At 43.9% G+C, this 20550-nt stretch overlaps 1 protein-coding gene across 1 annotated transcript; it reads right to left on the reverse strand.

Moving 5' to 3' along the window:
• Positions 1-15057: 15057 nt before the first annotated feature.
• Positions 15058-18266, reverse strand: LOC146072622 (beta-4C adrenergic receptor-like). Its single transcript, XM_083179833.1, has one exon. The coding sequence runs from the start codon at positions 18116-18118 to the stop codon at positions 16883-16885; it is 1236 nt and encodes a 411-aa protein (XP_083035959.1). The 5' UTR covers positions 18119-18266; the 3' UTR covers positions 15058-16882.
• Between the last annotated feature and the right edge of the window lie 2284 nt (positions 18267-20550).

The raw sequence follows: 20550 nt of genomic DNA on the forward strand, positions 1-20550 counted from the left end.
TATTCCAAGTGAAGCCAACAAGATTTGTGTAATAATCACCAGTAAACGCGGGATCCATAGGGAGGGGGTTAAATGTCTATAGTGATCCATTTAGCTCCGCCCCCAGACCCTCAAATTGCAGGTCCTTCCATGTGTTGGGAAAGAGCATGAAAATGAGACAGTTCGGCTCCACCCCCTGGAGTGGCTTGCAATGTCTCCAGACATCTCCCAGAGAGGAGACTTAAAAGTAGGTAAGCATGTTCAAATGTAGTTACTTCACAAGAGTGGGTACCAGAGAACACCCTGTACTGCAGAAATCATTATGAAGTCCAGTAATCGGGAAGCATCTCCCATATCCTGACTTGAGGATGGGCTCATTCAGTGTTTTTTTTTTTGTCCATCACCTTGACGTTTTTTCAAGAAAAAAACAACACATTTTAGTTCTCATTTTTTGCACTCAGTTTAACACACAAAATTTGTGTAGATTGTATTATACTGTGTGAGAAATAACAGACCACATGGCATAAATAATTACTGATATTGTTGTATTGTTACCATCCCAAAAAGTCACCTCAGCAGGACTGTGAGGCAATGGCCCTTATTCTGATCGGTGCGGATATTCCCGAATTCTTACGGTGCGGGCCGCACGCCACGGTGTTCTGCCGCGTGCGGCCATCGTCCGTAGAAACGCCCACGTGTCCTCCGCATTCGGACGGACTCACTCTTTAAGAACAGGGCGTGTTTACGGACGACATACAAACCATGCGTGTGCGGGAGAAACACTCCGATTCTGCACGGTATTACAGAGTATTACAGAGTATGCACGGGAATACCGCATCCGAACGGGAGCCAAGCGGTGCTACCGCTCGTAAGCGGTGTATTACGCCAAACAACCCACTATTATGTCTATTCTGCAAGACATCACATGACCCACTTATTCAATTACCTATCCTCATACAAAAATGCTTATTTGGAATTGGAATCAATTAGATGCCAATATATCCTTACAAGCATGCCTAACACATGCATTGCACACATTAACCCTACAGCAATTGAAGTGCAATGGTTTGTATTAGACCCTGTGTAAAAGATTATAAACAATCTACACATATACTGTTTAATGTGCAAATAAAACCAACAACTGTGAACTTGCATAAACCATTTATTAGCATGAAAAATTAACAGTTAAATATAAAACTATAAAAATAATAAATTAGAGAAGTAAATCTCGCAGGTCCTGGAGATCGGCTAAATATGGGCCAAATGGTGTCGCCCGCAGGGAGGGCCCCACGAACCCCCTCATCTGCCGGTGTTGTGTCATCTGTGGGCATGTCAAAGGGCAAAAATTAGTCATGATATTCATGCATACATTTTCACATACTGCTACATAAATTGCAGAAATGCTAGGTGACATGTGTATATATTATATATATATATATATATATATATATATATGTAGAGAGATAGAGACACACATAGATAAATAGATATGACACACACATATATACATACATGCAAACTTATTTACTACATACTGTGTTTTTTTCCCTCTACCCTTTACTCTGCAGAAGACATAACAGTCATAGTGTTTCTTCTCATTCACAACCCACCCATGACTAACCAATGACAAGCATGTCATGGCCTCCGTCAATAAGAACTTGTCACAATCTCCTCAGTCTAAGTTCAGTGATGGTTCGTGGCATGGGAGTTATGCAAATGTAAGGAATGCACAGTACACATCCTCAAAATCATAATTCAGTCTAAACCAACCTACAATTCTGTGAGGGCAAAAAAACAATCTGAACTACAGGGGGTGTTTAGGTAGAGGAGGCTCCAGGGACACTGGCAACTTGTGACTCCATTCCAAGGTAGGCCGGCCCATACTCCATTTATAGCATACATCCTATAGTTTATAAATAACATTCAACAACAATATAGATTCCCCTATATGATGGGTCAGAATCGAGGCTTGCAGCAGGTGAATTTAATCCACAAATGATCCACTCATCCCTTTACTCCAGGATCCTGTTTAACTACAACGGTTATGTGGCAGTCAAAATGGAGCTCCAAGCCATCCCACAAACCTGTGTAATTCAGAGGTGTCCTGGATGAAAGGGATGCCTTGGACACCCCATCTAACCCGTACCTGTATCTGTAGCTACCCACTTTGAGTTCTGTATTAATAGTATTGTACCAAAATTTTTCATCACCAGTGCTACATAACAAATACCAGTACAACTACTTCATGAATGATGCATTATGTAAACATACCGATCTGATGGGACTCAGCCACCTCCTCCGCCAGCTCCTCCGCCACCATCACCTCCTCCACCTCCTCCTCCGCCACAACCACCTCCTCCACCACCACCACCTCCTCCACCTCCACCACCTCCTCCACCTCCTCCTCTGCCACCAACTCCTCCACCTCCTCCTCCACCACCACCTCCTCAGGCACCTCCTCCTCCTCCTCAACCACCTCCTCCACCATCTCCTCCACCTCCTCCACCATCTCCTCCACCATCTCCTCCACCTCCTCCACTTGCTCCTCCACCATTTCCTCCTCCTCCTCCTCCACTTGCTCCTCCTCCACCCTCGCCGCCACCTCCTCATCACGCTCTTGGACCTCCTCCTCGGCCAGGGCTGCCTCGGCCTGTTCCCGTGCCTGTCGTGCTCGGGCTCGTGCTGTGTGGTAGAAAACAAAATCATGGTCAATGTCGGGTCATTGGTGCACATGTATTAATCCATAACAAGACATACATGGAAGGGTGATAATGTTGGCAAACGATGCTTGAAAGTAGCTCCTTACTGTTAATGGACTCCAAAATGTGACATTTAAGTTATTATGTGATTGTTAGTAATTTGTTCAATCATTACAACCCTGGCATTTATCAATGTTGAACACATATTAGATCTGGCACATTGTATGCATCAGAATCATGAATGCTATGTCATTACATATAAAAGCCACATGACTGCATGTTAACCAGGAAGAAGCACACATAACAGTCTATGGACTTTTAAACCCATGGACACCCACTTATCATGAGACACATTTTATTGTTTATATATGCTATGATGTAAGTGCGAAATTTCATAGCTAAAATACTCACAATCAGCTATTTCGCCCCTAATCTGCTGTAAAAGCTGGGGCTGGCGCCTGCGGAGGTCCGACCACCGCCTCTCGAGCTGCCCGATGGTCCTCCGCACCCGAGTGCGGGCGAAAATCCTGCGCCCTGCCGCAGCATAGGCCCGCCGCTTCTGGCCATTAGTGATAAAGGGCCCCGCACGGCCCAGCCTTGTCTCCATGACGGAGACCAGAGCCCTCAGTTCCGCAGGCGAAAACGGCTCTGCCCTGCGTGTCTCCGCCATGTTAACAATGGCATCAATCAACCAATCAGGTGGTGGCATTGGTTTATCACAGTTATTTGTGTTAATAAATTTATTGTTCATCTTTACATGAACAGCGTCTCTGCGCCAACACAAATGGTGACAAATTCGCATGCCTTAAAAACAGTAGTGCTGATGTATGGGAATGAACAAATCTGATATATATAAAACACAGTGTGTATGCACTTAGCAAATCCAATAACGCCTCGCTCCGCCAAGCAACGCGTGCTATAGCTTAGCAACGCATAGCTGTACTTAGCATTACTTACTCTATGCATCTATGTGTATGTGTACATTTATGTTTAAAAGACACATACACATACTTGCAGGTATCCTGAGTCCAGCATTATACACCAGCGCTGGCTGCCTGCCTGCCTGCCTGCCTGCTCCTTGAAATGTTTAAACATGTTAATAAATTCCAATATCATATATATATATATATATATATATATATTATATATCTGCAAACAAATCATACATCAACACAGAAAAAAAGTCCCCACCACATTATAGAATAAATCAATGTACTCACCAGACATCAGGGATAGTATCAACTACAATAATGAAGATATAACAAACACATAAGATCCCTTGTACAAAGTATAATAATGAGCACCTATATTGTACTTCCCCCAAAACTAAGCACATATGATAAATATATACTATTTCTTTGCCATTAGGAGGGCAGGCTGGCTAATTGTCGTTTTGTAACACTGACAACTACCACACTGTACTTATTTGAAGGGGTGATTTTTAAAACAATTGGTGTGTTCTGGTCAACTAGATAAAATGTACCTGAAGAATCTTAGTGCCACAGAGTCCCGCAGCTGGTATCCCCTCCGGCATTCAGGGGCGCGGGATGGGCGCATGGGCGGATCTTGCGGCTCAGATGGAACCTCCCACTCATCAAAGGGTATCTCACGCCGCACAGCAATGTTATGGAAAAATATACACAGGCCCACGATCCTCGACACCATTTCAGGCGCATACTGTAAGTCACCACCAGTGCGGTGGAGCACTCTAAATCGACCCTTTAAAAGGCCAATTGAGCGCTCCACCACTTGCCTGGTGGCAACATGCGCCCGATTGAATGCCTCCTGTGGGCCCGGTGCTGGGTAGCTGTACGGCGTAAGTAGCCAGGGCGTACATGGGTAACCGGAGTCACCCAGAACCCACGCATCACGGCCTTCCAGCTCTTGTAGTCTTTGCCATATCCCGGTTTGTCGGATGACATGAGAGTCATGGGCACTTCCGGGAAACTTCGAGTTGAAGGCGAGAATTTCCATGGATGGGCCACATACCACCATCACGTTCAGTGAGTGGAACAATTTGCGGTTCCTATATATCTTCTCACTTCGAGATGGAGGCACAAATGGTACATGGGTGCCATCCACAGCCCCTATCACATTAGGGAAGCCAGCAATTTGATGGAAGGCCTGCTGGCTTCTGCGCAGGGTCTCGGTGGCAAATGTCATGGCCATGAAGTGCCCCTTGCGCCTGAACATGGCCGACGTCACACGCCTCAGGATTCGGCAGAAGGCCGGCTGAGATATTCCAGCAAGTACTGCCACTACTTGTTGGAATGATCCTGAGGCGCAGAAATGCAACACCGCCAGCAGCTGTGTGTGAGGCGGAATTGCTGTCGTGATCCCGTGTAGAGGTTCCAGATCACTCTCAATTAACGAGAGCAGATCCAGAATTACATGTGGCGGTAACCGGTACCTAGTAAGTACCTCATCATCGGGCATAGCAAACAGAGTCACCCGTGTGCGATAGATTCTAGCACGTCCTGGCCTCCTTGGGCGACGAGTGGGGAGAGCCGCAAGTGCCCTTAGCCTCCTTTCCATGTACCGCATCATTGCTTCAGCAACCTATAAAGAAATGAACATAAATACTGATGCACCTATGCACATAATGGCCATATCCGACTACAAATAGATTTGTAGGCTTCAATACGTACAATAGATGGCCGCCCCGTCAAATCCCGAAGATCCATTTGACTCTATAATGATGTAACAATAATATGAACTCAATACACACCGTCCTAAACACACAGATGCTTACAACATCGAACTACTAAACACTACTTGAGTATCAAAGGTGTCTGCATTTGTTGCCAACATCATGTACTATGAGACATTTCAGCTATTGCTGGGACATGTTGTCCTGCAATAGATGAACACACACAGGTTTAAGACCTGTGAGTGAAATAGTGAACATGTGACATGTTGCAATAATGCTACAAAGACTTTGGTGGGCCAACAATCTGTAGTCAGTGAGGCAATGGTGCATACATTCATACACTTACATTGTTAATGGATATCATATCTACAAGGACCATGGAAGAGCTTACCTTAGACCCTGACAAGTCCAGATCTGGAGACAAATGATTCTAGCAGCAACTCACTATTTATAGGCCTCTCACATGTGTGGTCTATAACAGTAGTGATGAGTATTGCATGACTTGTGGCCTGGATTTTCTAAGGGATTGGGCTACTTTTAGCTTGCAATCAAACTCCACAATACCACAGTAGTCATGAACCAAATGTCATGTCATGCTAGCAAATAGCATGTGTATTGTGCGATAGTCACAGGTGTATCAGAAGATTCTATGCAATGTTAGAATTGGTGACCAGTATTTCATGTCGAAGTTTCGCCAGGTTTTACACAATGGAATTTCCACCACCGTATGCGGCGCGAAAAAACAGCGACGTACGCTCGCGCACGGAACGCAGCTGCCGCTGATGTCCGCCAAACAGGATACACAAACAGTATATAAAGGTGTATTAGAATGTGACAATGTTGTTGCTAACATGTCTGGATCACAACCAGAGGTGGACCAGGAGCTGCAGCAACTATTTGACCAGATGGACTCCAGCACCTCCTATGTGCCACTGCACATGCAGCCAGTGGGAAATGAGGAGGCTGCTGGCCCTTCTACAGCAGGGCAACCTGCACCTGACCATTCTACAGCAGGGCAACCTGTACCTGGCCCTTCTGCAGCAGGGCAACCTGCAGCTGCCTCATATGCACCATCAGCAGAATCATTTGGAACACAACCGGGGACTTCACAAGATAGTACCATGGCCAGCACTTCAAGTACAGCGCCACGTGCCAGTGGGCGTGGCCATGGCCGTGGCAAGGGGAAAAAGAGGGCAACAGAGGAACCAACTTCCCGAAATAAGGCATATGAAGCACAGGAGCTTGCCATCCTGGTTCCCCGAGCACGTGATTGGATTGAGTGTCCATCGGAGAGGCTGACACACACACGCAGATGGAAGATTTGGGAAGACATAACGGCAGAGATTAATGAAGTTGCGCCACAAGTTCGTGAGACGGACCATGTCAAGAAGAGGCAAGTTGTTTTGTGATACATGTGCCCAGTAATAGACAAGTAATGATTGAATTCATGCTTAGATGGATTTTGCAAATGGCCGGTGAGGTTGTTACGATACACAGACATTATTGACATGTTATTTAGTTGAGAGTTAGAGTAGGGTGATTGTGAATGTGTCTTGTAACGGTTGATATCATAGTTGCATGTAATGTTATCTTTTTGACATTAAGCACATGTCGTAATATGTAGCACAGAGCAATGGCTGCAACATCAAACATCTGGAGTGACATGTATTAATATGTCAACTTACATTGCAGGTGGCAGGACTTCAAAACCAACCTGAAGAGGAAGATGACCAAGCGGTGGGAACACAGCCAGAGATCTGGGGCCGGGCCCATGCCATCAGGGCTAGAGTTCACCCCCCTGGAGTTGATGGCCGAGAGCTGTGTATCAGTTGAGGAGATCAGGGGGGTGAGCACGATGGATAGCGAGGCCCCAGCTGAAGTGTTTGCGTCTTTTATTGAAGGTAAATATTTGTCATGCCATAAGCTTGTGCAAGTAATTATCTTAGAATGTGTCCTAATTGTGTTTATCATTTTCCACAGACACCCCACTGCTTGGTGACGACTCTGCTCAGGAGGTGGAGGAGTCCGTGCCACCTGGCCCCAGTGGTAGGCCTGTGCAGCAGCAGCCATCGGCCCAAGCCGATTTTGCCACCTTGGCCCAGATGCTTGGGGACATAAACCAGCAGGGAGAGTTTGCATCAGAACGGATGCGTAGGACCGAGGAGATCATAGCGAGCTTGGTCAGCACCCAGCAGGCCATCGCTGGGAGCATGCAGGCCATGGCTGAGGCGCATCAGGCCATGGCTGCAAGTGCTCAGGTGCTGGCCGAGCAAGCCACCCGCCAAAATGATCTCCTCCTCCACCATAATGAGCTTATGGTGGAGCTGGTTAACAGCAACAGGGTCCTAATGTCATCCGTTTCTGGTGCATTACCACCAGCAACACTCCCTGCTGGCAGGAGGGGTAGACCAGCCAACCCCTCACCAGCATCTGCTCCACCTGCCCCAGCATCTGGCCGTGGCCGAAGAGCTGCTGCACAGGCCAAGGAGCCTACTAAGGCCAAACGTGGTCGCAAATGAACTTGTGGCTGCATTAATCTCCACCGTTATGTCATCCCAACTCTTCCATTGTGCTGTGTGTGTCAGCTTCTTGTGTCCAATCACGTGCTGAGGGTAACCAGATGAGCCCTTGCTTCAAATGTCCTTTTTGGTTCCCCTGTTGCCCTCTTTTGCCTGCCATTACTGTCATCTGTACTTGAAGTGATGTTGCTAAGTCCCCGGTTGTGTTCCAAATGATTCTGCTGATGGTGCATATGAGGCAGCTGCAGGTTGCCCTGATGCAGAAGGGCCAGGTGCAGGTTGCCCTGCTGTAGAATGGTCAGGTGCAGGTAGCCCTGCTGTAGAAGGGCCAGCAGCCTCCTCATTTCCCACTGCCTGCATGTGCAGTGGCACATAGGAGGTGCTGGAGTCCATCTGTGTGCAATTATATTTGTTTTGTATTATAATTTATTTTGGTACATTCCTAACATGGTTTTTTTTTTTTGGTTTTTTTATTTTTTTGTCATTGCATCACAGTGGCATTGACTGTGAAATGTATATAAATAAATTTCTTTACTTTACTAAAATTGTGTGGTTTCATTAGTACATGTCGAATACACATGTGTATTGATACTATTAATATTCAGTCATGTCCATTGTTAGCAGGTTTAAAGTGTGTGACAAGTACAGCATATGGGGGTGATTAGTAAGGTTTCCTTGAAGCAGCAATGGTTTCAATTAAAGCACTGACAAGCGTCCTATTAGTGAGTAATGAGTAAAGGAGTCGATTCTATTGGGTTCAGGTGTTAATGCTTGTAGTCATTAGGCGGTCCGTTCGCCTACCGCAGGAACGAGTGGTGTCCGCAAAGCAATAGTAGCCTTTTGGACACCGCACATTTCTATCGGTTTTGGTCGCGTGCATTCGGAGTGCTATCCGAATGTACGCCCCCCAACATAAGTGTACTCCCCCGTGTCCGCCCATGTTTCCTCCCAGTTTTTCCCACTTTGAAACTACGCCCATGTGTCATTCCGCATGACGCCCATAATACGCCCATATTTCCCGACTGATTGCGGTGAACAGTTTTGTACGGGATTTGCACGAACAGGTACGGAGTCAAGGCGTGGCACATGCGCGTGGCGTTCTCCACGCATGCGCAGACGCCGTAAAGACGCGATCCGAAAGTATGCGGAAAAGTACGCGTCAATCAGAATAAGGGCCAATGTGAGAAAATCACCTCAGAACTTGCAATAAAATGTGTCAAAAGCCCGAAGTGTCTGAGTGACTTCCATCCTACAGTACAGAGGTGAAACTCAGTGTGAATTACTGTATAACGATCGTCTCTAAAGGACCTTTACACAGTGGGCAATTTTGAGCTGAAAGCAGCTCACTATTTGGGCAAAAATCGCTCAATGTGTACAGTATGCATCATCGTTCAGCAGACATGCTGGGTAAATTCGCCCAATGTGTATGGACCTATATCCTTCAGAACAGATAGCATTAAAAAATATCTTAAATGTTAAATGTCATTGTTACACGTGATTAATATTAATTAAATTGTTTCTACTGTTGAATCATCTTTATTGATCTGAGACACTGCAGCTTCTTTTCAAATTAAAAAACTCTTAATTGATGGAAAAAAAAACTATCATATCTTAATCCACAAATATAGATCTATGAAATGATATGACATGTAAGGTACATTTGGGAAAGGATTGTATGCAAATCAACTGCATACTGTACACTTGCAACTTCAGGTTAGTTATTATTAAATTTTTAAATGATACATTCACACTCTGTAATGAATTTTGAGAGCACTCTAACCCAAAGTACCATCCATTTGATATAAATCAGTGTCCGATCATCATATTTAACCTGTAAAAATAATAAAATAACGTGCAATGTTCAGATCTGCTGATTGCCATTTTACTAACGGGATACGGTCATATTGTCTACAGCCTTTAGGTCTACAAGCATTAGGTCTACACCACAAGGTCGACCCGCATTTAGGTCGACATGCATTTAGGTTGACATGACTGAAGGTGGACATGACTGAAGGTCGACAGGGTCATTAGGTCGACTTTTATAAGGTCGACAGGGTCATTAGGTCGATATGGGGAGGTCGGCAGGCAAAAGGTCGACATGGGGTCATTTGACTGTTTTATGAGTCGACATGTGCCGACAGGCGGTATTTCATGCCCTACCATCCACTAGGGCGTGGTGGGAGAATAAAATAGTGCCAAGCATAGCGAGGCACCACGCCCGAAGCATGGGGACGCAGTGCTATGTTGACTCTGTCGACGCTTGAAAAAATGAAACATGTCGACTTTTTCACTGTAGACCAAATGACCCTGTCGACCTTATACCTGTCGACCTAATGACCCTGTTGACCTAACCCATTTCGACCTTCAGTCAGGTCGACCTAAATGCAAGTCGACCTAATGGTGTAGACCTAATGCTTGTAGACCTAAATGCAGTCTGATGAATGATCCCATTCCTTTACTAACACAGCACCTTATTTCCTTAAAAAAAACAGATAGCACAACACATTTTCATGCATTACTCAAGGACAAATTAATTATTGTATTGATATTAATAATTCCACTGGTGTTGGAACCGAATTTCGACACAGTCGACATGGACACTGAAACGTAGCATCACGGTCCCGCACTTGTCTTGCTGTGCTCGCCATGCTTCGGGCACGATTGTGGCGATCATATGGGTGTCCTTCATATGAATAAGGGGGAAATTTACTAAGCAAATTACGTCTAAAAAAAAGTATTCATATAGTAAAATACACAGTTATTTAGGCGTATACGTATTTTTAGGATTTACTATCCTGAAGTGTGGTGCTACAAGAGTAGCACCACATCCCCTCACATGGCTCGCTTCGCTTGCTATGCTTCGGTCACGGTGCCTCGCTGCGCTCGGCACACTATTTTTTTCTCCCACCACGCCCACGAGGATGGTAGGGCATGAAATACCGCCTGTCGGCACATGTCGGCTGAGAAAACTGTGAAAAACCACATGTCGACCTTTTGACTGTCAACCTTGCCCATGTCGACCTAGACACATGTTGACCTAATGGTGTCGACCCAATGCTTGTCGACTTGTTAACCGTATCCCAGATTCTAGCTATCCATTATGTAGTACATTCTGAACAATAATATCCAGAATCTGATGAGGTGATGTGAGCAACACACGCTGTTTCCTCTTTAGATATTTCGTAAAGCTACTCTTCAGTGACTATTGTGTGTACTTAGAGCCCACTGATTCCTATAGTAACATCTATACATCTTATATGAAGTCCTTCCCCACTTTCCATGTGCTCCCACTAAGCCTGTCTATTTTACATAAATGGCAGCCAAAATAAAACCCTCATAAACACCAAGTGCACCCGTCACCCTCATGGGCGTCTTTTCCCTTGTGGTAGTGTTAAGGGACATCTAAGTGATCTGTCTACAATAGCGCACGCAGGGGGGGTTTCTGAGTACACAGAAACCCCCCTAGGAATCTAAGGGCCCTAGACTGAAAGCTGAGAGTCCCCTCTTTCTATGGGTACAAGAATTTTTAAAATCGGCCATGGGGAACCGGAGATATCTGACTTCAAAACAGTGGTCCCCATCCAAGCCTGTTAATTGCTCTTCCCAGTCAGATATTTCAGGTTCTGTCTGACTTACAGTTTTTCTGAGCATATATTCCAAAAACTGGCACTCTTCCCCTTTGAAGGACACTAGCAGTTTGTCTCTACTGATCCCAAAACCAGAGATATCAGCCTTTCAGCAGCTGGTTACTGCTCCAGCTCCACACACCTGGTATGTAGTTTTATATTCTCATTGGCAGATTGCTCTGCCTCCTGAACTCTGATCCCCTAGTCCCCAATACCATTTGGTAGGTGGAATTCTCTAGTTTTTAATTCCATTAAAAGCTAAGAAATCTATTTCCGGGAACTGAAGATATCTGTAGTCAAGCAAGCTGTCCTCCCACCAGAAAATTATGAATAATAAGCCCACTCCACTATACACCCCTCCTCTGCGTATTAAAAATCCTCTACCACCCTGGAAGTTATGTATTGGGACCCCTTCATTCAGCCCAATGCCCCCTTCTCCCACCCCATCTCCCACCATATGTGCAGTAAAGGGGTAATTAGTGGAAATTACTGATCCAGGCCCTACATGCTGAGCGGTTGATATAATACCCCCTACCACCCGCGGGACATCGAAGCTTCCGCTCATAGCACCCCCCACCCCTACCGCTGGAGGATCGATAGGGGCCCCAATACATTGCTATGCCCAGGGGTCTACACTCCTGTTATATATATATATATATATATATATATATATATATATACATATGTGTGTGTGTATTATTATTTATATACATTTGGTCTATCTATAATATTTTAACTGACCGAGCATATACTGGGTCACCTAAGTGTCCATCTCCGCTCTTTGCTCCGCCCCTCTCTGGAAACCCCCTTCTGAAAATCCTGCGTTTGCCACTGGTCTAGATTGTTCAGAAAAGGAGTGAGGATTGCTCAATGTATGCCCTGCAGTGATGGCGATGCACATTCCCGATATTGCCCGCAGGGAAACCAGTACATGCATTGGCTTTCCCTAGATCACGGGACTTTGCATATTAGAAATAGGTGAACACAATCGTTCAGCACAAAGCATGGTGGGACACCCATGATGTGTGTTAAGCAATCGTGATTCAGCACATCGCTTAGCTAGAAAGCCGGGTCGCCCACTGTGTACGGGGCTTCATACAGAGAATATGAAGAAACATTAAACAGATGTTTCAGTTTTTCTATAACATATATCAGAATTCTGATGTCACACCATAGATCCTGTACTTGATGGCTGCTGATAAGACTCTGGACAGATGTACTTGAGAGTGATAAAGTGGAGAGTCAGATAAAGGGGTCTATTTACTAAGCCTTAGACAAAGGTACAGTGGACGGAGATAAAATACCAGTCAACCAGCTCTTGTCATCAAACACAGCCTGTAACATGGCAGTTAGGAGCTGATTGACAGGTACTTTACCTCACTCCACTTTATCTAAATCCACAGCTAAACCATTAGTAACCTATATCTAAGCCACAACCCATTAAAAAGCATTATGGGTGAAATTTAATAGGATGAGAGATTTAGAAAGTTAGAGATTTGGTAAGAAATCTCCAGCTGCAATCATTTTACACTGCAATGCCAGTTTGATTTTGCAGTGTAAATGATTGCCAAACTGGAGATTTCTTACCAAATCTCTCACAATTAAATTTCACCCCAAATTGAAAACTAATTATATTGCTACAAGGACAAATAAAATAAAAAAAATGTAACTGTGAAATAAAACGATATATTGAGACTATAATCAGAGTTCTCAGTTTTTTGGGGGAATATACAGAAATAAATGGAATCAGGTACATGTAAAGTGATATTTTTTTAAATGTATTAGCACACCAGTAACAAGCTAAGAAAAGTGAATAGGAGCCGAGTGGCATGAAATGTCGTGAAATGAAATCTGGTATGAAATGTGTCAGGTTGTTGTTTCTCCACTTAGGACAGTGGTTTCCAAACTGTGTGCCCAGGCACCCTGCAGTGCCGCAGGACGGTGGTCCTGGACCAGATCAAATTATATATAGTCAAAGTGATAGGCAGAGGCCAGTGCTCGTCTCTGCCACTCATAACACGTTACCAATCAGAACAACAACTGTCACCAGCACATAACTAAACCAAAGGATGACAGGTAAGCACAATTTACTTTCTTTAATATTTTTTTTCCAAATGTAGCAATAAAAAACCTAAGGGTGCCATGAAAAATATTCTGATAGTCTTTAGAGCGCTGTAATTCAAGACATTCTGAGAACCACTGACAGAGGACCAAGCTACTGTATTGTTGTAATAAAGGTGAACATAGAAGAGAGTGAGAGAAAGAGAGAGAGAGAGAGAATGGGCGAGATGTAATGCTGCCCGAGTTCAGCGCAGTGCGAGATGTCCACTGAACGCGGATGTTTTTTTTAAAGGGGGAATTAACTTACAAGGCATGATTTTGCCTTGTAAGTTAACACCCCTTTAAAAAAAAAAAATCCAAGTTTGGTGGACATCTCGCACTGCGCTGAACTCGGGCAGCATTAAATCTCATTCAGAGAGAGAGAGAGAGAGAGAGAGAAAGAGAATGAGAGAGTGAGAATATTGCACAGCAGCTGGCTGATGACGGTTTCAATACAGAAGATATATATGACCATCATCCCTGATGTGTGAGCAGAGTTATGTTGTTATCCTGCTGGAAAAGAATTCTAACACTTCTGTCTGCGACCTTCACACAGTATATAAATGTCTGGCTGCTATGGGTTACAACAAATGTTGTTTGAAATGTTAAATATATGAAAACTGTACTTAGTTGAAATAGACATCAGGTGGACACAGTGATGCACTGTGTATATATATATATATATATATACATATATATATATATATATATATATATATATATATCATCACTGAGTATATTTGGAAGTGCCTATTGATTTTTTATTCATCTACATGGGAAAGGGTGTTTATCAGTACGGACGGTGTAATGGTTAGCATTACTGCCTTACAGCGCTGAGGTCATGGGTTCAATACCCACCATGGCCCTGTGCGGAGTTTGTATATTCTCCCTGTGCTTGTGTTGGTTTTCTCCGGGTACTCCGGTTTCCTCCCACAATCCAAAAATATACTGGTAGGCTAATTGGCTTCCAACAAAATTAGCCAATGAGGGAATGCTTGTGCGTGTACATGTGGTAGGGAATATAGATTGTAAGCTCAAGTGGGGCAGGGACTGATGTGAGTTTTCAAATATTCTCTCTAAAGTGCTGCGGAATATATGTGCCCTATATAAGAAACTGTTAATAAATAATCTATATAGATATATATCTGTCACCTGAAGACGAGGTTCAGTAACCCGCAACGTTGGGAATATATGCACACACATAGATATTTTTAATTATATATATATATATATATATATATACCACTCACCCCTTCATGTGAAGATGAGTGAAGAATTGGCGCTGACATATATATGTATTGTCACACACACACACAAAACTCACTAATACACCTGTGTGAATTGTTGACATGTCCCGCTCTCTCCTCATCAAGCTGCTGACACAATCTACTTTCTCAATGAAATCAACTGCAACTCATTCACTGGTAACACAGTAACCCTTTCCTTACACACTCCAAGTGCAACAACATTCCATTGTGCCATGGTAAACGTTTAATTACAGATAGAAAAATAGTTCTGTTAGATACTAACTCCATTAATACTGTATATACATAATTTAGATATTTAAGTTATATACATTTTTTTACACAAATTTGTACACCAATACTCTTTTGTAATGTCATAGACATGTGTGCGTGTTTGTTTAAGCATGTGCAAAGGGTTAACAGTTATTGCACTAAATGTTCTTCCCTGATTTAGTATTATGACACTGGACCAAGTGTGTTCTGCAGCTGATCACAATACTTTGCAGTTATACACACACACTGTACAAGGGAAGCGCACTGTACAGAAAACTTTGACAACATACTGTAGATGTTACAGATAAAGGAATATAGTTAAGGCTTTTGTTTATTAAATCTGATGCTGTTTTTGTGTTTTTTTGGTATAATATTTTGCAATAATGGAGCCTTAGTAAAACAAATTGTTTTATTCACTTTCCCTTGCCTCAGGACAGAGGGAATGGGATCATTGGGTTGACCTAGAGATGGTCAACAGTCATTAGGTCGACACCACTTGGTCAACATACCGCAAGGTTGACATGGGTCTAGGTCGACATGGTCTAGGTCAACAGTCAAAATATCAACATGGGGTTTTTCAGTTTTTTCCCCAAATGTCGACACAGTCGACATGGACACAGGTTTAAGTGCACATTATTTTATTATCCCACCACGCCCTAGTGCAGAGGTTCCCAAACTTTTTTTAGTCACGGCACCCTGAAGCATCAGAATTATTTCACGGCACCCCTAGGCTAAAGGTTTATCATTAAGAAAGTTAGAAACAAATATTAAGTTAAATAAATTGTGTTTATATCCCATCCTTAGGATCAGTGATGTGGTAATGGACAGGTTACTTCTGTTTGTGCACAGTTTGACTATTATATTGGACATAAATAACATGAATTGGTCTTGGACCACCAACCCAGGGCACCCCTGCAAGTCTTCCAAGGCACCCCAGGGTGCCACGGCACACAGTTTGGGAACCACTGCCCTAGTGGATGGTAGGACATGAAATACCGCCTGTCGGTACATGCTCAAAAAACAGTGAAAAACCCCATGTCCACCTTTTGACTGTTGACCTAGACGCATGTCGACCGTGCAGTATGTCAACCTAGTGGTGTCGACCAACCGACCGTATCCCGGACAGAGACATATAGCAAGTCATGAGTGTAAAATACTTGGAGTTAGATCTGTATAATTATGTTTTTCCCATAATTGTCAGTAGCCCAGGGAAAAATGACTGGACAATTAAACTGGCTGTACAAGTTGTTTCAAAAACAGCACCAGACTTACTGCTGATAAATGCATTAACAGCCAATGGACTTTTAATGACACAATAATATATCCCATGTACCTGAAGATACTGTTGTGTATTGTCTTATATATATATATTAGCCTAAGTGGATGCACAGAAATTGTCTTTTCAGGTCAATTAGAAACGTTATACATTCAGGTAGATTTGAATCTACTTGCAAATCCTGTTTAATGCTAATACATTAGTCTTTTTCAAAGGGTAAAATAGTAGTCGTGTCATTCAGATAAATAGGGTATACCTGTAACAAATAAAATAAAAACACAATTGTAACATTGACCCAATGGCCAATGGAGAACTCAGTGTGAAGTATATGTAGAATTTCAGTCAATAAAAAAAAACATTGTGAATAATTCCTGTGTATAAAAGTTTTCTGTACAGGATTTTGTAATGTGCAAATATATCTTTTTTTTGTTGTCAAATCATCCTGGAACAAAAGCAGTCCATTAAGAAAGAGGTGCCCCCAGTCCCCCATCGCTACAGGGCTCCCAGGAATGCAGCTCATAGGTCAGCCTGTTCATGGAGGTGGGTATTCCCATTACCGTTCTTCAGGCTAGTTTCCTCAGTCCTGCTACTACACCGACTGCTGCTACTCAAGCTCCCGTTCCCCCTTTCAGCGTCAGCTTTGTGCTTGGTCCCATGGCAGTCTGGGTTACTGGAGGAGTAATGGCACCTTTTCAGATCTTTAGCTAAAGCGTGGAGTTTGCGATCTCCTGCTCTTGAACAACAGAGGAGCTTTTTAAAAGCCTTCCTAAAATCAGGGCTCCTACAGTATATGATGGGGTTCAGTCCTGAGTTAACATAGCCCAGCCAGTTGAGGAACAAGAACACATTGCCATCTATTAAATCCCTGCAGAACACTTTGATAATGTTGGCCACAAAGAAGGGCAACCAGCAGAGGGTGAAGGTGCCCATGATGATGCCCAAAGTCTTCAGTGCTTTGTGTTCTTTAATAGCTAACAACCCCGAGGGTCTTCTTTTAGAAGTCCTTCTGTTTTTGGTGGACGGCACAGGTGTCCCATTGAACCTCACTTTGTCCTTCTCTATCAAGTTGACTTGCCTGGTGGCCACTATAAAGACTTTGACGTAGACAAAGATCATGATCACCAGGGGCACGTAGAAGGAGATGGTGGATGATACAATGGCATAGGGCATGTTAGTGACAAAATCACAGCACTTTGGGTCATCGTAGCATCTCTGAGCTACAATGTTTGATGTATCCCTCCACCAGTGGTTCATGATGGGCAGGAAGGAGATCAGAGCAGCTATTGCCCATACAAAGCATACCACCAACCTTGCCCTGGTCTTGGTCACCACCATCTCATACTTGAGAGGTGAGGTGATGGCAATATACCTGTCCACTGCTATCACACACAAGGTCTCTATGCTGGCAGTCACACAGAGGACATCCACCGAGGTCCACAGCTCACAGACGATGGTGTCATACAGCCAGTCCCCTGTCACCAGGATGGTAGCACCTGGTGGCACAACCAGAAGCCCCATGATCAGGTCAGCACAAGCCAAGGAGGTGATGAAGACGTTGGTCATGGTCTGCAACCTTGGGGTCTTGGCTATAGCAATGATGACCAGCAAGTTCCCAAACACGATGAGCAGGATCATGAATGTCAGCGCTGTTCCCACCAACCACTTCTGGGAGAGGGTGAGCCCATTGCTGCTGCTATTGCCGTTGTTGTCCAGGACAAGGTCCGACAAGTTGACCTCCTGGCAGGGAGCCATGGTGAGGGAGATGTCTTCCCGGCTCAGACCTGGTGTGTACAGAGGGGGACCAGCAGCAGCCTCAGCAGCCCCATGGAGCGAGCAGGAGAGTGAGCCATAGCAGGCTGAGGGCGAGCTCTAAACTACTCGCAGCAACCCGGACTCTGCCGCTGACTCCACTCTGGCAGGGAGCTGGGGGCGGGGCCAGCGGGCACTTACTGGTTAAAAAGACCGCTGCCGCCCCCTTTCCCAGTGAGTGTGTCTGCACTCTGCAGCAGATGAGCTGGGACTCAGGGCTCGGGGAGGGAGTACGCCGGCTGCAATGTAATAGCAGTATGTGCAGCGTGGATGTCTATATCAGCATTATTTCATTTGTAAGTTACTATTATTTAGCAGCTACAAAGTACAGATTAGTTATTAGGTTACTGCTTGCTGTAGGTACAGGCTAACATTTGTTTGGGGTTTTAGCCATTAGACAGGTATCCAATGGCTCCTAGGTTGTTGTGGAACTACAAGACTCAGCATGCATTGTGAAAGGGTCTTATACAGTAGCTTCTCACCAGCTGAGCAAAGTACTTATGCTAATGTGTGTTGCTTTCATTAATAAAAGCATCTTATTTTATTAATTGACACAATATATAATCCATATATTTCATGTTATAGTTTTATGGTGTGTACACACGGTGAGATTCCCTTGCTATTCAACTTAAAATTCGAGTGCTATGCAATCTTTGCTATCTCTGTACTTTTTACATACAGTTTATACAATCCGCTTTAGATTTGCACTATATAGTCATTGCTGCCCTGTCTATCTGGGTTTCGATTTCTGCTGTCACGGGAGCGCACATCAGGATCTCAATGTAAAAAACCTATGCGATTTTGACTGTATAGTCAAAATCTAATGCGCCCCATACATCAGCAATTAATTGTGACAAGGCTCCATTCTGGAGATGATTGTCACAATTAATCTTTAATGTGTGAGCTCCCCCTTTTGGAAATACCAATCAAAAATTAATAGGGATCGCCAATCGATTGCTGAATCAGATTTTTAACATGTTTAAAAATCTGGTTTTATTGGAGTTTCATTTTTGTATGTGCGGGCATTCTAACAGGAAAAATCTGCCGATCACTGAAACAAATCTGTAATGTGTGGGCAAGTCAAATAGATTGAAGAAACTTCATTTATCTGGGGAAAAAATCACTGGATCTGAGAAGCAATTAATTGTGATTGCTGATAAATGGTTTCTTCAATCTATTTGACTTGCCCACACATTACAGATTTGTTTCAGTGATCGGCAGATTTTTCCTGTTAGAATGCCCACACATACAAAAATGAAACTCCAATAAAACCAGATTTTTTAAACATGTTTAAAAATCTGATTCAGCAATCGATTGGCGATCCCTATTCATTTTTGATTGGGATTGCCAAAATAGGGAGTCCACAAATTAAAGATTAATTGGGACAATAATCTTCAGAACGGAGGATTGTCACAATTAATTGCTGATGTATGGGGCCCATAAGGGGTTCCTTTAGAAATTGGATTTTCGGGGGGGGGGGGGGGGGGTGTGTTATTTTTTTTGAAAATTTGAAAAAAAATGTGGTTAAACAAAAGTAAATCATGTTCCGCATAACATAACTGAACCTCAGGATGACATATAAGCACAACTTATTTAATTTGATATTTTTTCTGAAATTCTCATTAGAGAAAACTTTTGGCCTAGTGGTGCTGTGAAAAAAAATGACAATACTCTGGGGGTGCCGTGATTCCAAAAAGGTTGGGAACCACTGTATTAGTGCAATATGGCTTTTTTCATCTATCCGGCCGATAAATCATGTGGAAAGTGTCACCTCATACGTGTTTGTCCACGGGTCGATAGCAAGATGGACATACTGTACCATGGAGCAACGATTTTTAAACTTGCAGGGGAGGAGATGTGCCCCATTGGGAGCAGGAGCCCGGCCGCAGATGACTCCATTGCCTCCCAGAGTTCTGCCTCTGGTACATTATGCATGTTATGTGTGTATGTATGGTATTTGTGTTGTGTATATGTGTTGATGTGGGTGTATATATACGTTCAAAAGTGTCTCTGTGTGTATATAAATATGTGCATGTATAGAAACCACCCATGAAAATTCTGCATTTGCCCCTGCCACGGACAGAAGCAATGCAGACCACCTGACAGGATGCCGTGGCGGGGAGGGAGGGGGGGGGGTAAAGCAAGTCTCGCAGGCATGGATGCAGCCCCGATGTCGTCATCCAAGCGGGAGAATGGTGGACGCCAGTCCTGACTCCTATCAGCAACTGCAGCATAGGTATGATGTAAGTAAATATAAGGGCTTTAAAATATTAATTATACTGTGGCCACTCGCCCCCACCATCTGCCCACCACCCCAGCCCTATGTGGTGTGCGGTCAGCTCCTTAGCTGCTGAGGGGTTCACACCAGTGCCAAC

Source organism: Crinia signifera, chromosome 4, assembly GCF_055691185.1.
Source record: "Crinia signifera chromosome 4, ASM5569118v1, whole genome shotgun sequence".
Taxonomy (NCBI): Eukaryota; Metazoa; Chordata; class Amphibia; order Anura; family Myobatrachidae; genus Crinia; species Crinia signifera.